This window comes from Oncorhynchus masou, chromosome 8 (genome assembly GCF_036934945.1).
Source record: "Oncorhynchus masou masou isolate Uvic2021 chromosome 8, UVic_Omas_1.1, whole genome shotgun sequence".
Taxonomy (NCBI): domain Eukaryota; kingdom Metazoa; phylum Chordata; class Actinopteri; order Salmoniformes; family Salmonidae; genus Oncorhynchus; species Oncorhynchus masou.
The window spans coordinates 18965140-18986803 of record NC_088219.1 but is presented as its reverse complement, the minus strand read 5'-3'; the positions used below and the strand labels follow the sequence as shown (position 1 = coordinate 18986803).

Below are 21664 nucleotides of genomic sequence, written 5' to 3'. Positions count from 1 at the left end.
TATATTAAAAAAATGATCAATTTCTATTGATAGAAAATCAGTTACATTCAACTATTAAACGTTTATATTTCAAGTGACAAATAATTCCCTAGTATGATTGTCTAATTAAAAATAGTCTCGTTAAATGTATGTATGTATTTAGCCCTCATAAATTAGGCCATTTACGGCAGTTCACAGTAAGTGAATTTCTGTGCCCTCTAAGATTTAGACCGATAAAAGAGTGATGTCTCATTTAGAATCAATTTCTACACTTTATTACAAGGAACGTAAATGAGGACATTTAAAAGACATTGAAAAGTGACCAACAAACAGATAAAATGACTATCCTATAGCAGAGGCTAAGACCTGGCATGTCTTGTCTATACTACCATGCCTTTCCCACCTTAAGACTCTTCCCTGATGGGCGTACATCCAGAGAAAAAGCTGTTCTGGAAGCTAGCAAGGACTCGCTTTTTCTTCAAGAAGCTGGCTGTGTTCCTTTCTTCATCCTCCTCAACCTCCTCCTCGACAGAGACACTCTTCCTCACAAGCTATAAAGAACACAGCAAGGAAGATCGTCTTTTCAGCACAATAAGGACATGACCTGAAAACCCCAATACCCACCTAAGATGCAGTTTTGTGCAAAAGAAGGTGATGTGCGATGAGTCTGTTACGGGTATGTCACCACCCTGTTGCGTTATTGGTATAGAGGAGCCTACCTTGGTGGGAGTGACACAAGGTGGTTTAAAGAACGTGGCGTCACCAGGGCTAACGGCTGTGGGGTCTTGAGGAATAGAAACTAAATCTTTGGACCCATCGTCGGTGACCCCGCTGGAGTCCTGATTTTAGGAAGAGAGGAAAATGATTAAGAAAAATAAACTGCACAAACAATGAAATATTCTCCCACTAGTGAATGTAGGGAGCCTATGGTATACAGATATCTGATAACAGATGGACAATTTTAACTTACTATACTGGACGGCTGGTTGTCCATGTTGCGACACTTCTCATGGTCACACTGGCAGTTCTCCCCACAGCTCATCTTTCCCTTACGGCACCGGCACAGCTTGTTGCCACAGCGACCCTTACAGGCACACTGAAGGAAGAGGCATACAGATGTGAAAACTCATTTAACACTACAAATACATAAGAATATTGATCTGATCATCTCTAAACAACTAACAGTGTTGCCCCGGTCTCACTACATTATTTCCTATACATGACGTCTATGTTCTCACCCCTGTAGCCTTGGGTTTGACGACATTGGAGCTCTTTCTGTTACGGCCACTCTCATTCTTCTCAGGGCACCACTCAACCTCCTCTGACTCTGAGGGAGACTCAAGCTCCTCCATGTCAATGGCCATCTTCAGGGGAGCCCTGGCTGTAGTGAAACGCCGGCCTTTAGGCTGCAGGAGGTCAAAAACACCAGCCGTGAGATTGTGCAATCTCTTAGCGCTGGTCTAAGGTCATCTTCCCCGAGACTCAAATGGGGGAAATTTCCACTCTAACAGTTGGATATCAAACAGACTGGTGAGAAGGTGTGCCAGTGGCTTACCTTACGCGGGATGTACTCAAAGGAGTCATCTGGGGACTGAGTGGATGTTGGCAGTAGGTTGTTGATCTTTTTCCCACTGGCCAACTGGAGCAGTGTTAGTTTCTGAACACACAGAGCAAAAGTTGCTTGATATGGACAGTTTCAACAAATAGTAGACATAAATGTTTAGAATTTTAATAACCTGTGCTTTTAGCACCTAGGGTGTGAGAAACTTTACAAATTACATTAATTAATATTAGGGTACACGTAAGATTAGGTTTTGGTGATATACCGTTTATACCGAGGTATTTTGAAATACTGACGGTATCATTTTAAATACCTTACATTATTTAAAGAAAATAAACATTTGGGGTTGGGGGCACCCACGCATTGCGGGGGCTGCGTGCTACCTGAATTCTTCGGCAATGGGTTCTACTGGTTGGAAACGTTCCACATGGGTGTTGGTCCAAGCTGACGCAACGGCATCACGCAGTTACTGCAGATTGGGCTCCCTAGTGGCGCAGCAGTCTAAGGCACTGCATCTCAGTGCTAGAAGCATCACTACAGACCCTGGTTCAATTCCAGTTTCTATCATAACCGGCCATGATTGGGAGTCCCATAAGGTGGCGCACAATTGGCCCAGCGTCGTCCGGGTTAGGGTTTGGCTGGCGTAGGCCATCATTGTAAATAAGAATTTGTTCTTAATTGAACTACCTAGTCAAGTAATAAAATACAAGATTGGACACTGGTACGCCACTGACACCAGCCTGTACTATTTACACCAGTCAGGATAGGTCCATGGACTCATGTTGCTTACGCCAAATCCTGACTATGCCATTCGCATGTCACAACACGAACTGGGGTTTTTCTGACCAGGCATAGATTTTCCACTTCTAAATTGTCCAGTGTTGATGATCGCCTGCCCACTGGAGAGCTTCTTCTTGTTTTTAGCTGATAGGAGTGGAACCTGGTGTGGCAATAACCCATCCGTGACAAGGATAGACGAGTTGTGTGTCCAAGATGACGTTCTGCACACCACTGTTATTTGTCTGTTTATGGCCCGCCTTTTAGCGTGCACAATTCTTGCCATTTTCCTTCGACCGCTCTCATCAAAAAGCTGTTCCCACAGGACTGCTCCTGATGAGATGGTTTGTGTTTGTCGCTCCATTCTGGGGAAACCCTCCACACTGTGGTGCATGAAAAGCCCAGGAGGTCGTCTCTGAGATACTGGATCCAGCGCATGGCACCGACCATCATACCACGCTCAAAGTCGCTTAGGTCACCCGGTTTGCACATTCTAACGTTCGATCGAACAGTAACTGAATGCCTCGATGACTGCTTTATATAGCAATCCCCGGCCACGTGACATCCATCTTCAGGAGCGGTGTTGTGTACCTAATAAACAAACATGCTGTACTCCACCTTATATATACTTAAAAATCGGGTGTGGATCCTTGTATATCATGAAAAGAACAGTAATAGGACAGCACTCCGGTAAACAAAAGTAAATGGACATTTGTATTGCCGTACGAACATGTCAGGTATGAGCCCTTCCTCAGCGTGCAAGGCAATGACAATCAATGTCACAACAACAAGACTTCACAGGGGGGCAGAATTACAAATTCAGTCAGTATAGGTCCAATTAAGAGATCCCAGCAGAGGGAGCTGTGGGGGAAACATGAAAAGCAAATAAAGATAGACACACAATACCAATACCTAATATCTGGCCTGTGAGTGTGTAAGTATAACTATAAGAAATCTAAGATGTGAAATAAATTATATCCAGCTCAGGGCTACAGCAATGCATTTTGTTTGCTAACTGGATCAAGATCCCAAGTGCCTAAATTGTTTTATGTGCACTTACGGTAATAACGTATACTCCAGTATGGTACAGAAACAGTATGACAATCTGGATACCACCCAACTCTACTGCAGACCTTTGTTCTTGTAGATACTTTAAAGTGTTCTATTGTCCTTGTACAGGCTCATCTGGGCATTTACCTGTTTGTATTGTTCATTTTCATCCATCAGCTTCTGGTTTTGCTCATTCAAGTCCCGCATCTTTTCAATCTCATCCTCCTGTAGAGACAGGCATTGAATTAGGAGGGGGGTTAGAATACCTATATTCACCCTGATCAGTCTTTGATAGAGTTGTCTAAAACACAACACTGAGTTGAACTTGAAGTCAAATCAACTTGCTTGGATAATGAGGATTAATAGCAGAAACAAGTCCATAAGCACATAAATAGACCTGACTGTATGACCCTGATGAACATTCCTCCAGAATGTTATTGTGCACAGTAGCTGAGAGGACAGTGTGACAGACCTGGAACTTGAGGCGCTGCAGAAGCTCCCTCTCTCTTTTTGAAGTCTCCTCCTCCTGTTTTTTCTCCACTGACTTGCTCTCCTTGCTCTGCAGCTGACCCAGGAGGTACAGGACCTTCTCCTGGTGCATCTGCTCCAGCTCCACCAGGTGGTGCTGGTGCTCCATGTCCATGGTAGACATCAGTTTCCTCTCGTCACACAGCGTCTTCTGAAGGTCCAGCATGTTGCTTTTCTCCTGCTTTAGCTCGCTCTCCAGCTTAGAACTGGTCGTTTTGGCAGACACCAGCTGTGGAGGTGGTGATATTTATTGTAAGTTGCTCTGAATAAGAGCATCTGCTAAAATACTAAATAGTCAAATGAAATTTTGGGGTGCCATGTATTTTGTCAAACATTAGCTTACAAGGTAGGCTAATAGGCAAAGAATGACATTCTTTTCAAGACATTGAAAACTTTTGAGACTAATAAGCATGCAGTTCAACAATACGCGAAAATGTCTTACCTCTGACATGAGGACCTTGAGGGCACACTTGGCCTCTACCATAGTAGTGATGTTGTCCCAGCGTTGCTTCAAGCGCCCCTCATTGTCTGCATCCAGAACCTTCTGTTGTAGGTCAGCTATCTGGGCACTCCTAGGAGGAAAACCATGGGACATGTGAATGTTTGTCTATAAAAATACATAAATACACATGAATGAGCTGGCGGGATTTTCCATGCACTGATAGAACAGAGAAGCTGTGTCTGGTAAGACGAGGGGTGGGGGTGTGTGTCTATTTGTCAATAACAGCTGGTGCGCGATGTCTGTAGACCACACTATCTAACAAGAGAGTTCTCATCTATACTATTCGTAGCCGTCTATTTACCACCACAGACCGATGCTGGCACTAAGACCGCATTAAACAACTTGATAAGGCCATAAACAAAGAAACTGCTCATCCAGAAGTGGCACTCCTAGTGGCCAAGGACTTTAATGCAGGCAAACTTAAATCCATTTGACCTAATTTCTACCAGCATGTGCAACCACAAAATATATAAAAAATAAATAAACAAAAAAATAAAAGCTCCTCTAGACCACCTTTACTCCACACAGAGATGCATACAAAGCTCTCCCCTGTCCCCCATTTTGCAAATCTGACCATAATTCTATATCCCAATTCCTGCTTACAAGCAAAAACTAAAGCAGGAAGTACCATTGACTGGCTGAATACGGAAGTGATCAGATGACGCGGATGCTGCAGGACTGTTTTGCTAGCAAAGACTGGAATATGTGCCAGGATTCATCCAATGGCATTGAGGAGTATACCACCTCAGTCATCCGCTTCATCAAAAGCTGCATCGACAACATCATCCCCACAGTGACCGTACGTACATATCCCAACCAGAAGCCATGGATTATAGGCAACATCTGCATTGAGATAATGGCTAGAGCTGCCGATTTCAAGGAGTGGGACACTAATCCTGAAGCTTAAAAGAAATCCTGCAATGCCCTCAGACAAACCATCAAAACATCAATACAGGATTAAGAATGAATCCAACTACACCGGCTCTGGCAGGGCTTGAAAACTATTACAGAATACAAAGGGAAACCCAGACGCGAGCTGCCCAGTGACGCAAGCCTACCAGACGAGCTAAATGCCTTTTATGCTCACTTCGAGGAAAGCAACACTGAAGCATGCATGAGAGCACCAGCTGTTTTGGATAACTGTGTGATAACACTCTCGGCAGCAAATGTGAGTCACACGGAACCCAAACCGGCTGCGCGTATGCGCCATCGTGCATACATTTATTTTGTCCCCCCACACTAAACGCGATCACGACACGCAGGTTAAAATATCAAAACAAACCCTGAAACAATTATATTAATTTGGGGACAGGTCGAAAAGCATTAATCATTTATGGCAATTCAGCTAGTTAGCTTGCACTTGCTAGCTAATTTGTTCAATTTAGCTATCTTGCTGTTGCTAGTTAATTTGTCCTGGGATATAAACATTGAGTTGTTATTTTACCTGAAATGCACAAGGTCCTCAACGCCGCCAATTAATCCACACATAAAAGGGTCAACCGAATCGTTTCTAGTCATCTCTCTTCCTTCAGGCCTTTTCTTGACTTTATATTGAGATTGGCAACTTTCATAAATTAGGTACATTACCGCCACTGACCCCATTCGTCTTTCACTCACCCACGTGGGTATAACCAACGAGGAGATGGCACGTGGGTACCTGCTTCAATAAACCAATGAGGAGATGGGAGAGGCAGGACTTGCAGAGTGATCTGCGTCAGAAATAGAAATTAGCCCGTGGCAACGCAGACGCTTGTTGGCGCGCGCGAGCAGTGTGGGTGCAATAATTGAATAACATTGATTTGAAAGGCTGGTCATGGCTCACATCAACAGCATCCTCCTGGATACCCTACACCCACTCCAATTTGAAATACAGTCCCAAAAGATCCACAGATGATGTAATCTCAATCACACTCCACACTGCCCTTTCCCACCTGGACAAAAAGAACACCTATGTGAGATTGCTGTTTATTGACGACAGCTCAGCGTTCAACACCATAGTGCCCACAAAGCTAATCACTAAGCTAAGGACCCTGGGACTAAATACCTCCCTCTGCAACTAGATCCTGGACATCCTGACAGCCACCCCCAGGTGGTAAGGGTAGGCAACAACACATCTGCTGATCCTCAACACAGGGGCCCCTCAGGGTTGTGTACAAGGCCCCTTCCTGTACTCCCTGTTTACACACGACTGAGTGGCCAGACACGACTCCAACACCATCATTAAATTTGCTGACGACACAACAGGGGTAGGCCTGATCACCGACAGCGATGAGACAGCCTATAGGGAGGTGGTCAGAGACCTGGCAGTGTGGTGCCAAGGACAACAACCTCTCCCTCAATGTGAACAAGACAAAGGAGCTGATTGGGGACTACAGGAAAAGGTGGGCCGAATAGGCCCCCATTAAGATCAACTGGGCTGAAATGGAGCAGGTTGAGATCTTCAAGTTCCATGGTGTCCACATCACCAACGAACTATCATGGTCCAAACACTCCAAGACAGTCACGACAACACCTTTTCCCCCTCAGAAGATTGAAAAGATTTGGCATGGGTTCCCAGATCCTCAAAATGTTCTACAGATGCACCATCGAGAGCATCCTGACTGGTTGCATCACTGCCTGGTATGGCAACTGCTCGGCCTCACGACCACAAGTCACTACAGAGGGTAGTGGGTACGGCCCAGTATATCACTGGGAACAAAAAAATGGTCAAAGACTCAAGTCATAGACTGTTCGCTACCGGAGCGCCAAGTCTAGGTCCAAGAGGCTTCAAAACAGCTACTACCCCCAAGCCATAAGACTGCTTGAACAATTATTAAAAAATGGCAACAGACTATTTACATTGATCCCCCTTTGTTGTTACACTGCACTACTCGCTGTTTATCATCTATGCATAGTCACTTCACCCTTGCCTACATGTACAAATTACCTCGACTAACCTGTACCCACGCACATTGACTCGGTACCAGTACCCCCTCTATATAGCCTCGTAATTGTTATTTTATTGTGTAACTTCTATTATTTTTTACTTTAGTTTATTTGGTAAATATTTTTTTAACTCTTCTTGAACTACACTGTTGGATAAGGGCTTATAAGTTACTTCACAGTAGGGTCTACACAAATAAAGTTTGATTTACCTGCCCAAACTTAAATACTTCCTCGCATATATCATTACTCTGTTCTAAGGACTTGCGTCTGGCAGCCGTCACAATATCCTATCAACAGGAATTAACAAAAGAACAGATGGGAAAGGCGTATGCTATGGAAGGTGTGAAAAGCTTTGGAGCAAAGCCTCACTATGACATCAACATTTCTCCAGGCAAGCCAAGGGGAGGTAGGCCAGGAATTCACAATGACAGCGCAAAAATGGATAGCAATGCAATGCAATGCAACTGAAAGACAAATTATGTGGATGCCTTTCACATCAGTAGAGTCATGTAATAAAATCAAATGCATTAGAAGTAAGGTGAGGTCAATGTTTAGTGTTTGGATAGAAGGAATCTCTCAGCTGCGGGAGGTAATATAGGTCAATGTTTAGGTAAAAGGAATCCCTCAGCTGCGGGAGGTAATATAGGTCAATGTTTAGGTAAAAGGAATCCCTCAGCTGCGGGAGGTAATGATTTAGATGGTCAATGTTTACTGGATGTCAAAGTGAATTCCCAATTTGTCAGCTGGATAAGAGCGTCGGGAGGTAATATAGGTCAATGTTTAGGTAAAAGGAATCCCTCAGCTGCGGGAGGTAATATAGGTCAATGTTTAGGTAAAAGGAATCCCTCAGCTGCGGGAGGTAATGATTTAGATGCACTATTGTAAAGTGGCTGTTCCACTGGATGTCATAAGGTGAATTCACCAATTTGTAAATCCCTCAGCTGCCAAATGACTTAAATGTAAATGTAATGTAATGTAATATAGGTCAATGTTTAGGTAAAAGGAATCCCTCAGCTGCGGGAGGTAATATAGGTCAATGTTTAGGTAAAAGGAATCCCTCAGCTGCGGGAGGTAATATAGGTCAATGTTTAGGTAAAAGGAATCCCTCAGCTGCAGGAGGTAATATAGGTCAATGTTTAGGTAAAAGGAATCCCTCAGCTGCGGGAGGTAATATAGGTCAATGTTTAGGTAAAAGGAATCCCTCAGCTGCGGGAGGTAATATAGGTCAATGTTTAGGTAAAAGGAATCCCTCAGCTGCAGGAGGTAATATAGGTCAATGTTTAGGTAAAAGGAATCCCTCAGCTGCAGGAGGTAGTAAGTAAGTTTTGAACTAGTCAGACTCACCTGAGGTTTATTTCTGTCCCCAGATTGTCCACCTGTTTGCTGAGAGACGCCTCCAACTCTCCCTGACTCTCCAGCTCTGAGATGATGAGGGTCCGCGCTGTGGGAGTAGAGCGAGAGGGGAGAGAAAACACAGTAAAAACTGTTAAAGGGTGAATGTAAAAACTTCAGGAAGTAAAGCTAAGCAAAGAGATGTATTCTGTCCACTAATACTAAACAATATGCATTTAACATCTGTTTTTAGGGTTTTGATATTGAACGATTATTAGGAGGTATGGGTAACGGCATCTTGAATTGCCATAGAAACAACTGACGCTGATGCGTCATTGGCAGGATTGAGCAAATTGTGAGTTTTGGCAGGGGACTGAAAGTGAATGCTGCCACAAGGATGCACCTCGCCTCCACTTGACCTGAAAGGGTTCTCATAACTTTGACAGCTTTGTCATTGAGCTAAGGACAACATTAAGGTAAGAAACTGTATTCAATTTGTTTTTATGTTGGTAATTATAGTATTTTTTCAGATTGTCTTTTAAATCAGTCAGCCAAAACAAGGCAAGGCAGCGAGCCAGCCATCTACTTGATTTAGCACTTCTCTTGTCTTTTTTACATTAAACATTGTCTTTGATAACTGTACAAAATCAAATGGTCATATTATCAATTTGAAGAGTATTTGTCATTGGTATAGTTAAGAGCTAAAATAAACTGTCTCGAGCCTGATTCTACAGTAGTTGATAGCCAGCCACCCACAAGAGGGCTGCAGCAGGACTGATATTTTACCAGTAAAAAGTATGATACCCATATAATCATTAGTTAGCTAGATATTTCATTAGGTATCTGTTTAGCTATGATTCCTAAAAATAATTAGGCTGGTAGTCAGCTCAGGCTGGTAGCTTGGTAACAAGCCTAAATCATCCTGTTCTAACTGCTAATGATTCATTATTGTTGTGTAATATTAGGCCTTTACATACTGTATATTAGCTCCCTCCCCCTCAAGCTTAGACCTTCACGAGGAGGACCTCCCCGTAGACATGTCACCTGTGCACCAGGAAGTCAATAGAACCTGTCCCAACAGTGTCAATGACAGACAGGACAACATGCTGTGAAGGCAGCAGACAGGGCTGAGGGACAGTCACATCCTCACAGCCTAGTTGAGCCTCGGTGAACTTCAATTTTTATTTCACCTTTTTTTAATCAGGTAGGCTAGTTGAGAATAAGTTCTCATTTGCAAAAGCGACCTGGTCAAGATAAAGCATAGCAGTGTGAACCAGACAACAACACAGAGTTGCACATGGAGTAAACAATAAACAAGTCAATAACATAGTAGAAAAAAAAGAATATATATACACATTGTGTGCAAAAGGCATGAGGTAGGCAACAAATAGGCCATAGGAGTGAATAATTACAATTTAGCAGATTAACACTGGAGTGATAAATGATCAGATGAACATGTGCAGGTAGAGATACTCGTGAGCAGAAAAGTAAATAAAATAAAAACAGTATGGGGGTGAGGTAGGTAAATTGGGTGGGCTATATACTGATGGACTATGTACAGCTGCAGCGATCGGTTCGCTGCTCAGATAGCTGATGTTTAAAGTTGGTGAGGGAGATAAAAGTATGTATGTACTGCAGGACTACTCTAGAAATAGTTAGCTTTGTTAGAGGAAAGATAGGAGGAAATGGCATGGTTTATTTGTGTTGCACCAGAATGCAAGGGCAAGCAGTTATGCATCGCAGGGGACCAATTTCTTCTGTGATTAAATTATTTTATTAAATGGGATTCATTGCAGACATAGGCACTAGTAAAGGTACTCTAATCTTCACCCAGTAGCTCAGTGTCACTAGTCACCTCCCCTGTATGCTTTCAAATTTGTTCCCATTTTGACTCTTCGAAGGAGGTTAAAATGTACGCCTTAATCTTTTTTGTAATTCCAATTTGAGATGTAACTTGCATTTTGTTTTCAGGTTTGAATGAGATGTATTCCCCTCAATAAAGTTATTTAAATAATGTTCTTGATTTATTAATATTACGTGGGTGTCTTTCCTTATCATTTGTAAAATCAAATGCACTTGTAATGTTTTGGTGCAGATATGTAGTTAATATACAATCCAGATAGGTTTCAGACAACAGAACATTCTGTAGAATTTAAGAAAAATGCCACAGCTGTGACTCATTCACAATAAAAGGTATTACTATTCTGATTTTCAATCGTTGTAAAACCAGGAATAGTTAACATACTCAGTTTTTCCTCCATCGTCATTAGGAAGTTACGTAAATAGCATTTGTTTAGGGGGGAAAAAAACGTAGATTTTCCACAGGTATTTCTTGGCTGATTACCATTTGATTCATGTGGTGCCATTACATGTCATATCATTGGAAATGGCTGTTTCTCAGCTTTTAAACTATGTATCATGTTTTCATATATGGTTAGACATTAGCTAAATTTGCTCATTAATGAACACAGAGTGCATGGTCTGAGACAGTTTTTGGAAATCCTGCCAGTGATGCAACATTGCCAATCTGGCGATTTAGTTAGCTGGTATTTTAAAGCCTAGTGTTTACATTCCCCTTGAACTAACTCCTGTAGAAAAACAGAGAAGCATCATTTCATCAGGTAGCCTAGCAGTGGAAATTTCCACTGATAACTCATTTAGTAAAAGCTCAGATTGTCATTGATCTTTTTAAGACAAGGACTCCACTTACCCTGACTTTGGCAGCAGGCCGCTCCCCTGCCTCCATCTGTTGTTTAAGTTGGGAGATCTCCTCTGCCAGGATCTTCCTGTCCTCCAGCAGGTCCTGCAGGTGGCGCCGCGCCTCCCCTGTGCTCACCAGCACCTCCACCTCGTTCAGGAGCCAGGTCTGCCCACAGATTCAGGTAACAGCATACATTACTCAGTCCTTCATACACAGTGACAGTACTAGAGATTCAAAATTACAGGACCTTTCAATAAATTCCCTGGTTTACCTCCTTATTCCACCAATCATACAACCAGGATTTTTGAAAAACATGGAATTTATTGAAATTTCACAACCCTAGGCAGCACATTTAAATCACAGCATGCACATTCACATAACACATTATGGCAATCAGTTCCTTTCTTGCAAACCAGGACCCCCCGCAAATCGCTGATCAAATAATTCACAGTACCTTCACTCTCCCGGCTGCTCCCTCCATCCCTCTGTAATGGATATCCTTTCGTTTCTCTGCCACCTCACTCCTCTTCTGTAGGGCATCCTTCAGACGCTTATTGGCTGCTGCGGCCTGAAGGAAAACACCTGTAAAGTTAGAACTACCGCTCACCACAGTTCCAGCTAACAACAATTAAAGAATTGACACAAAATGTTTTCCTGGTCAATTAGGCCCAGTGGTTGAAAAAGTATCCAATTGTCATACTTGAGTAAAAGATACCTTAATAGAAAGTCACCCAGTAAAATCATACTTGAGTAAAAGTATTTGGTTTTAAATATACTTAAGTATCAAAAGTAAAAGTAATTTCAAAATCCTTATTAAGCAAACCAGATAGCCCTATTTTATTTTCTTTTTTTAAATTTACAGATAGCCAGGAGCATGCTCCAACACTCAGGCATCATTTACAAACAAAGCATGTGTTTATCGAGTCTGACAGATAAGAGGCAGTAGATGACCAGGCATGTGCTCTCAATAAGAGTGTGAATTAGACCATTTTCCTGTCCTGCTAAGCATTCAAAATGTAATGAGTACTTTTGGATGTAAGGGAAAACGCATGGAGTAAAAAGTAACATTTTCTTTAGGAATGTAGTGAAGTAAATATAAAAAAAAGTTGTCAAAAATATGAATAGTAAAGTACAGATACCCAAAAAACTCCTTAAGTAGTACTTTCAAAATGTTTTACTTAAGTACTTTACACCACTGAATAGACCTAGGCCTCACCTCCTCAGTTTTACGACGCAAGACATTAGCTTGCTTCTGGAAGTCACTCTCAAGCTTCACCATCTGAAACTGACGTTTACGGTCCTGAGAGGTGAGAAATGTATTGTTATTGAAAGAAAAACTAAATCAATCATCTAAACCACATGGAAATGAAAGTGGTGAACAGTGTGCCTTATCTATGGACTGGTGAGTCCACCAGAGTCGCTACCACACGTCACACACACCTTCTCCTTGAGCTGAAGCACCTCCTTGTCCTTCTTGTTCTTCCACACTCTGAACTTCTCAGAGTCCTCCTTCATCTGCCTCATCAGCTGTACACGCTGAGTCTTCATAGCCTACAGGGAAAGCCGGCAGACAATCAGAGAAGCCATCAACAACCTCATCTTAAGAGTACCATCATTAGGTCACATTCAACCATTTCATTTCAAAAGCCCATTGACCGATGAGATCCAGACTGAAAACCTCTCATTGTCCTGAAAAACAGTGCCCATTAGTTCAGAGTAACTAGTATATCCACAGCTCACAATATACCCACAGTGTCATGACAGTGACACACCAGAGGAAAGCACACTGTCATACCTGGATCTCATGGTTGAGCTTGGCCACGCTGCGAACAGAGGACTCTTTGACCTTGAGGAGTTTGGACTGCTCCTGGAGCTTCTTCTTCATGTCTGTGATCTGAGCCTCCAGCTCTTGCAGACGCTTTCTCCGTTGCTCACTCAGCCTGGAGAAAGATGGAGAGAGGGAGAAAGACCGAAGGAAATGAGATTGATGATTCCATTCTACTGCAGAGAAATGCTTATACTAAACGTAAAATTCTGTTACACACCAAGCTCGTGGCTATCAAAGGGAAACTCTTGTGACAGATAACTATCATATCAACTGACTACAAAGCCCGAACATAAAGACACTATTAAAATACTTAAGTCTTACTTAGCCTGATTGACATCCTTCTTGGCAGATTGGAGAGCCTGGATGAGATCCTCCTTTTCCTTCTGCAGAGAGCCCACTGATGTCTGCAGGCTCTTGATGTTATTCTAGAGGGGAACCGTTAATGAGGAGTTCAGATTAAAAAGCTGCTCCAACAGTTCAGTTTGAAATCTTCCCAGTGGATATAAATCAAAGTGCTGTGCTGGTGTTGCCCTCCCTGTTTCAGCCCTCTGAACCTCCATTACAGCCAACCCATATTTTCTCTCCCCTCTCCAGTCTCATCTCCAGCCCTACCTGGTGTTCAGTCTGCATAGGCTCCAGGTGGCTGTCGTTCTGGCACATCTTCCTGACAAACTCCTCCTTCAGAGCCAGAACGTTGTTGAGCTCAATCAACTCCTTGGACATCTGAGCCTGACGCAGGGCATGCTGGGTAGTGAAGGCCTCTGGAGAGTCCTTGTCAGCAGCAGCCTGTGAAGAGTGGCATGTTTGTTTGTATGGTAACGAAAACACACCTGTTGTACAAAACCTAAAAACACACAACAATTCTATAGAATCAGTGAAAATGCAATAATCCCAAAACACCTGCACAGAATCAGATACATGTCAGGAAGAGTAAACCTGCAGCAGACAGCCTTCTGCATTAGAGGAGTGGTTCTAGATGACCAGACTTACTGAAGGAGAGCCATCAGTTGGGGTCCTGCTGCCACTCCCTGGCCCATCCGGGCTGTCCTCTCCTTCAGCCCCACAGTCTGCAGCCAACGCCTCAATGGTGGCAGCAAGACCAGCACTCTCATCCTGGAGGAAAAAGAGCAGACATTATTACCCAGCCAGGATGCAGAGCAGCTTCTTATTAGACTGAATATTGGGAAGGGAACTAAAATACCCAGCCATTCAAACGTTGACACGTGCAATGTGTACAATGAAACATAATAAATCAAGTGTCCTTTATCCTTATGACTAGCATGATCAATAAGGTTATGACATTGCACAGAAACAGCTTAGCTACTATGAAATTCAGAGGGAAATGCTTTGCTTGCTAAACACAGAGGACTGAATGGAGTCTAATGCATCAGTAGATCCAGCCTTGTGAGCGCTCCCTCGTATGGCCATACCTGGAGCTGCAGGATGATGTGCTGCAGATTCTGGATCACTTCCACATTCTCCTTCAGCTCCTGGTCCTCCAGAGTCTCCATCACCCTCTGCAGGTTCACCTTACACCTAAACGATAAGCCTTGTGTTTAACACAAATAATTATGGTGCAAATTACCTAATCAGACAATGGTAACAGCACATGACATTTAAATATTTACAGCGTAATCCTTAGTCTCTTATCCACAGCGATTTACAGTTTGTGCATTCATCTTAAGATAGCTAGGTGGGACAACCACATATCACAGTAAGTAAACTCTTCCTCAATAAAGTAGCTATCAGAAAAGTCAGAGCTCGTAAGGGGGGAAAAAAGTCAAGTGCGAATGTTAGTTCACAAAAAGACATTCAGACTTACGCTGCATGCTGCCTCAACTCTTCCAGTTTGCTTTGCAGCTTCTCATTTGCTTGATCCGTCTGTGGGTGGGGTAACAAAAAAGGATGGCACACGTGACGATCATGGTAATACCTCCAAATATCTTTCCAAAGATGAATAACTAAAAAGGACAATTATATGTTATATGTTTATGGATGGTCAGTCAGCGTTGCTGTGTGATGTTGGCATGGCCTGCAGTATGACAGAGCCAGTCCTACACTAGTGCAGGCCCTCATCCTCACCATGATGATTCTCTCAAGCATCAGGGCAGTCTGGCCAGCTGCCTCGCTCAGTGCACGGCTCAGCTTGTTGTTCTCATCCTGTAGGGTATGGGTCCGCTCCAGGATCTTAGACATGTTCTCCACTGGCTCAGACCTTTTCAGAGAAGAAATGTTCCCAGTATGGATGTTCAGTCATTATAGGTTCACAGACTCTTTGGCTCAATAGATGGAGGAGGACATATAGTCTGGTCCAGGATTATTGGCACCATTGATAAGGATGTGCAAAAAGACTGTAAAATAATCAAAATACTGAGCTATATTATATGCTAAAAACAACAAAAAAGGGGAAATTATATTATTTGATAGTAACACAATTACTCTGAAACATTTTGTAAATACATATAAATAAGGGCTTATGGACTGCCCTCTTCAATTAAAACCAGTTTTTAATGGAGTTCAAGTCCAGAGACTGAGATGGCCATGGCAAAATGTTTATTTTGTGGTCAATTAACCATTTATTTGTGGAACAACGTGGTCTCTAATTTCATAGAACATTTTAGAAAAAGGCTCAGTGTCAATATCCTCCCAAAGAGAGTACTGAAAACAGGGATGCCAATCGTTTGACCCCCCCCCCCCATCTTTTTTTGTTTGTATTACTTGTTAAACAAAATATTTTTCTCTGATGCAATGTAGCTCATATTGAATTATTTATTTATTTTATTTGCTGATCTTTATCAAGGGTTCAAATAACTTTAGACCTGACTGTATCTTAGTTCGGGAAATTATCTCAAAATAAATAGCATAGTAATTACCCAGAAAGCACTGGTGACACACCTCCACGTGCATGCAGAAGCATCACCTGTAGCTCCTGAACCTGTGTTCAAAAGAGGAGGAAACATTTCCATCAAAACAATGGACACTTAAAATCAAGTCCACTTCGCCAAAACACAAATTGTACGGTCACTCAGTAGGGTGGTCACTACCTGCTGCTTCAGGTGTTTCATTTCAGCAGCTCGAGGGTCCACGTTGACCACAGGTTTGTTTTTTATCTTGCGGGCTCTGTCAGCGTAACGCAACGTGTTTATCGTCTCCTCAATGTTGGAGTCTGCAGGGCTGATGCAGGCGATCATCAAGGTGTGGCTGTTACCTCCCAATGAATCTGAAGGAGAGGAGTATTTATTATTTAACCCCCACTTTAAAACATTAAGTCTTAGTATGTGTGTGTATATATATATATATATATAGAACCGATTCAGTCTCTAAATCTAAGAAAAACATGCTAGATTTTAATGAATGCTTGTTGTGTTGAATGCCTTAGGGCAGGGATGGACACCAGATAGGGGCGGGGGCCACAAAATCTGAAATAATCATGAGCGGCCCGCAGGGGCTCGCAGGTCTGCGTAACCACACCCACATATGCAGTCAAAGCCGGCGCTGCTTTGACATTTGCAGAGAACAACATGGTGTTGTCAATGGTCACACCAAGGTTCTTTGCACTCTGGGAGTTGTCAACTGTGATTTGGCCAGTTGCCCTTCCCTGCCTTAGGGTATCTAACTTGACTGCTCTCTCAGTCATCTCGACTGCTCTCTTGACTGTTCTTTCAGTCATCTGACTACCACAAGGTCTTGTACCACATGACACTATCTTTGTTATGTTAGGCTGCATTGTACTTACAAGCAAATCCTAAATTGATACTGGACCCAGGAAGATCCTATGGGCGGTAAACCTGGGATTTGGACTGCCCAAACACAGTTAGTGTCAATAACGCCTGCATAAGCTGACCATCCATTTGAGCGCTCACCCTGCAGCAGTCTGGTTAGTTTGGAGTCCCTGTAGGGCACAAAGCCGGTGCCTTTCTTGCTCTCGTCACCGAGGGCGCTGATCACGTTTCCCAGGGAGAGCAGGCCTCGGTTGATGCTGATGCCTGGAGCAGACAGGATGAAAGCAGAAAATCAATAAGGTTCTGATACTGAACTAAATCAAACATTGAATTTGAACTGGGACTGTTATTTAAAACATGTAGATTGTGCTAATAATTTACCATAACAATACTAAAGTACACAGATTAATACAGTCAATGAAAGCTTGTTTTTTAAAGGATTAGCTTCTGGTAATCAACTCACCTTCCTTCAGACGATCTCCCTCAGCTTTGGTCTTTTTCTGTCTCTCAGAGCCAGCCAGATCCACCAGGTGTAGTTTTGACACCACATTGTCAGATCTAAACACACATTTGGAAACAAAAAGGAAGAACTGAGGACAAATCAACTTGCAGGCAAACTTAAATCAAATTAATTGAATTATCTATATCATGAGATATTTGTATATAAACAATATTTATGCTCTGCGTATCCGATACATTTAAGAACTGCAACGTTTCCTTGAGAAGAATATTAGAAGGTGAGATTTATGGGAGAAAGAAAGAGAAGACCGACTTGTCTGCACCCCTGCGCTGCTCCAGGGTGATGGTGAATATTGCGTGGGAGCGAGACGAGGCAGCATTCATCGCAGTAGAGCCCACAGTGCGGGCTGAGTTCCCCAGCTCCAAGCAACCTACCATCTCATGGGCAGACATCACCTGTCTCTCAGTCAGGCCCACAATCTAAGACGGGGAGGCAGATGGAGAATGGGTTAAAACAAACGGTCCATTTAAACACATTCAGGCAAAGTGTTCAACAGTTAGACAGTTCACTCACCTTTATGCCCTCTTTGGGGTCCTCCCGAATGTTGATGGTTGATGGTTTATCTTTGGATGCCGATGGACAGAGCAAGTCCAGGATCTCTTCATTGTATATCTATGGCAAATCAAATGTAGACATAATGTTACAGAAAAACATGCATGGGATACTTCCAGAACCAATGAGATGTATTTCTTTATTAATCAGAATACTCGTTTTTTTGGCATTTACAACTCCCTGTTGATTTTCTGAGAAGAGGAACGCAATTTTTTTGTTGTCTGCTATTACAATCAAACTATGGCTTTGTGTTATGACAATTAAATAATAAAAACGAAGAGGTTCCCACACACCTCCAGATAAGACACTGTAAGAGAGATTTCACAATCGGTATGCTTCTCCCTTTCCTGGAAGATCATTCTGACCACCCTGGGGATGACTCCAACGGTGGGCTCATTCTCCTGGGCCGAGGTGTATGTTCCTCCCATAGAAAAGGTCTTCCCTGAACCAGTCTGTCCATATGCAAGCACAGTAGCATGATAGCCTTAAAAGATAAGTAGAAACATACAGCTTATTGATCCCATCCCATTTTGTCAGCTTACTGGTTTATGGATAATATTGTGTGAAAGTAAAAGGTTTGTCTTCTATACCTTTAAAAAGACCACACAATAATGGCGAAACAGCACTGTTGAAGACCTCCTCTTGTTCAGTTGTAGGATCAAATACAAAATCGTATGTGAACGCCTTTTCAGTGCCAACAACAACCTGTAAGAAAAAATAATTATATTAGAAAATAATTATAGTTATGTAGCTAGGTATGAAATTGAATACATAAAACATCAGGACAAGTGCTTTGTCTTGTGGCAGACTGCTGACCTGTGGCTCCCCTGGCACGAAAGTGAGACAGGTCTGGCAACCCTCGTTGATTTCTTTAGCAACCAAAGGTCGACACCGCAGGGCAACCCGCACAGGGATCGACTTATCATCCTCCTTTGTCATGCTTCGAAATCAGGTGATTGACAGATTCAAAAATAGAATTGTGTAAATGTGGCCAATTCTTTAAAGCAATGTTGTCATTGGAAGATTTGCATATCGGAAATGTATTTTCTGAAAGCTATTTTAGCCTCATTGTGATTATATTCACAACCGACCAAACCCTTCTGATAATAGTACGGACCGCGGCTGTTAGTGTTGTTAGCCAGCACTTAGCTAGCTGCAGTACCTGTCTAGCTAACGTTAACTTGTCTATATCATCGCGCTAGCTAACCCCCATTGTGATTCATGCTCTACCCATCCAAATAAGTTTTAGTAGATAGCTGAGGAGGACGGTCACTTACCTTAGGGTCTAACAAGACGTTGGTCTTCACCCCTGCAATGAGCTGTACAGTGGCTAGCTAACGTTAGCTAAAATGTGTGTGCCTCTAGCTTGTTAAAATTTTCTAAAAAATATTTTTTCAGACGAAAGAATAAGAATTGTCAGTTCATAAATCGCATATAACCACACCAGTTGTCGTAAGAAATCTAGACTGAACGTTTGACTATTGTTATCTCAAAAGAGAACTTCGGTCGGTGCCTGCCATGGATCTCGTCTTGCCCGCCACTTTCAAATATTCTGCCCCGCCTCCACCACGCGTTTTGCGTCGCAGAGTGGCTGTCATTCGCCTGTTTCTCCAGATTGTCGTCTAATCGGGTGGTTTCTCAAATGTCAAAATAAAATTGACAAATACAGAACATATAATACACTAACATTGCAAATATTAATTTAATTTTAATGGAACAATATAAAATGCAGCAATATCAAGATCTGAAAATAATATCATCCTATTTCTTAACTAGTTTGAATCGGGCAAATCCTCTTGGAGCTGACTGCTCATCTCTGGAAACAGAGGACCGGGTTGCTGAAGTCCACAAAACAAAAAGGGAATTACTGATACATGGGATAAATCACAAGATAAGATAAAGATAAATCACTGGATCCAACTCATGTTTAAACTTACGCATGTATTATGCAAACACAACAAAAAACACATTCGCACCCCACCGCCCTCTCTCATGTCCCTATTAGTTATTTTTCTTCTTCACAACATGGGCACAGTCATATTTTCCCCTGACCACAGTCAGCTTGACTCCTGGCAGGTCCTGTGTCCTGCCCCCCTGCACCAGCACTACGTTGTGCTCCTGGAGGTTGTGTCCCTCCCCAGGAATGAACACCACTGCCTCCTTGCCGTTACTGAGGCGGACTCTGGCACATTTACGGTTGGCCGAGTTTGGCTTCTTGGGTTTCCGGATCATTGTCTTCAGGATTACTGCCTTCAGCTGGGGGCGGCCGAACATGGCACTGACGCTCGGGGGAGGGGGCGATGGCTTCCCCCGGCGATGCATCTGATTCAGCGTAGCCATAGTTCTGGAGAGGACAGGTCCAGACCATTGGGAGACAGACTGAGACACTGTATTAGGGTACAAAGAGTGCATAAGAGATCTACTCCAATTTATAATGTTGAGAGTAAAGACTGTAAACAGAACTGGTGTTGGCTACAGATTTTCTATAATCAACTTTTGTTGATTAAAAAAATTGTCCCAGGGATGAGGGATCCCCACGGTCTGATAAATGGGCCTCAATAAGATGCTGAGGGTATTCTGAAGTAGGGATGGGCAATCATCTTCACAAAAGGTGCAGTGAGGGAGCAGGCTTTCACTCCAGCTAATGCAGTACCATACATCATTCACCTTAACATTTAATCATCATCTGCTCTACAATAAATACTTATTTTTAGTGTAATCATCAGAGTTCATGGCTTCAAGCACACTGACCCTAACAAGGTAACATAACCCACCCCTGCAGGTCTGAAGTCAAGTGCATGGATAAAGACTTTTACTGTCAACCGTGTGTGAGTGTGTAACATGATTATACTACTGTATTATGTGACATTTAGCAGACGCTTTTACCCAAAGCAACTTTACAGTCATGTATGCATACATGTTTTTGGTGTGTGTGTGTAATACGAATGCACGATGACATTACCTTGCAGAAATGATGCCAACGCTGGTCTCAGACTCCCCAATAAAGCCATTCCTGCAAAACAGTCAAAGACAGGATTTAGGGGAAACCTGTCTGTGTCACACTGGTAACCTTGCAGCTAACCCTACCCTACCTAACTCTAGTCGAGTCTAAAACCCTGTTCTATAGTATTTTCAAATCGTACCTGCTGCTTTTCAGTTCCTGTCCAATGACAAACCACCCACGGGTGTTTTCAAAGTATATAACAACTTGTAATATGGAAAATAAGAAATGTCACACAAAAATCCAAACCACTCTCACCCGTTTGACCTCCGGAAGTATTTAATATATTTTTCCGCATTGAGTACGATAGCTTCTGTTGCAGATTTTTGTAAGAGCACTACTGCCACCTACTGGTCGGGTACACGAAAATAACCACAAAACACAATGCACATTATAAATCCTTATGTTATAACCTTTGAAATCGACAGGGGTGGACTGGAGCTGGAGAGGTAAGCCAAAGCAGTGTCAAATTAGAGTTGAGGTCAATTATGTTTAAAATCCATCCCAAATTGATTATAGTCAAATTGTCCTTGAAATATTGATAACTCATGACAGTAGGCTACATTATTTCATTTTCTCTAGGGACTTCAAATCAAGTGGCTTTCCCAATCAGGTGGTATTTTTTAACGGCAGGTTATGAGTCTAGAAAATATGTTCAATGAAAGATGACAGATCGTGCGTCTCAC

At 42.6% G+C, this 21664-nt stretch overlaps 2 protein-coding genes across 3 annotated transcripts; both read right to left on the bottom strand.

Moving 5' to 3' along the window:
* Positions 1–231: 231 nt before the first annotated feature.
* On the bottom strand, positions 232–19523 carry LOC135544323 (chromosome-associated kinesin KIF4-like). Its single transcript, XM_064971842.1, has 30 exons — positions 19255–19523; positions 18794–18917; positions 18568–18682; positions 18271–18461; positions 17939–18037; positions 17678–17844; positions 17369–17463; positions 17047–17169; positions 16228–16403; positions 16057–16118; positions 15266–15398; positions 15006–15064; positions 14614–14719; positions 14174–14296; positions 13796–13969; positions 13505–13608; positions 13151–13295; positions 12796–12906; positions 12572–12655; positions 11810–11923; positions 11361–11520; positions 8667–8763; positions 4338–4467; positions 3840–4124; positions 3515–3592; positions 1535–1636; positions 1218–1385; positions 950–1075; positions 699–818; positions 232–530 (listed from the first exon to the last, which is right to left on the bottom strand). Exons 2-30 carry the CDS (start codon positions 18914–18916, stop codon positions 384–386), a joined length of 3717 nt encoding a protein of 1238 aa, XP_064827914.1. The 5' UTR covers position 18917; positions 19255–19523; the 3' UTR covers positions 232–383.
* Positions 19524–19652: 129 nt separating this feature from the next.
* Positions 19653–21259, bottom strand: mrps12 (mitochondrial ribosomal protein S12). 2 transcript variants are annotated; one of them, XM_064971211.1, is made up of 3 exons: positions 21237–21259; positions 20940–20990; positions 19653–20364 (listed from the first exon to the last, which is right to left on the bottom strand). In XM_064971211.1, the coding sequence occupies exons 2-3, from the start codon at positions 20986–20988 to the stop codon at positions 19979–19981; spliced, it is 435 nt and encodes a 144-aa protein (XP_064827283.1). In that variant the 5' UTR covers positions 20989–20990; positions 21237–21259; the 3' UTR covers positions 19653–19978. The 2 variants fall into 2 exon arrangements, with proteins under 2 accessions (XP_064827283.1, XP_064827284.1); XM_064971212.1 differs by having other exon boundaries at positions 21121–21249.
* Between the last annotated feature and the right edge of the window lie 405 nt (positions 21260–21664).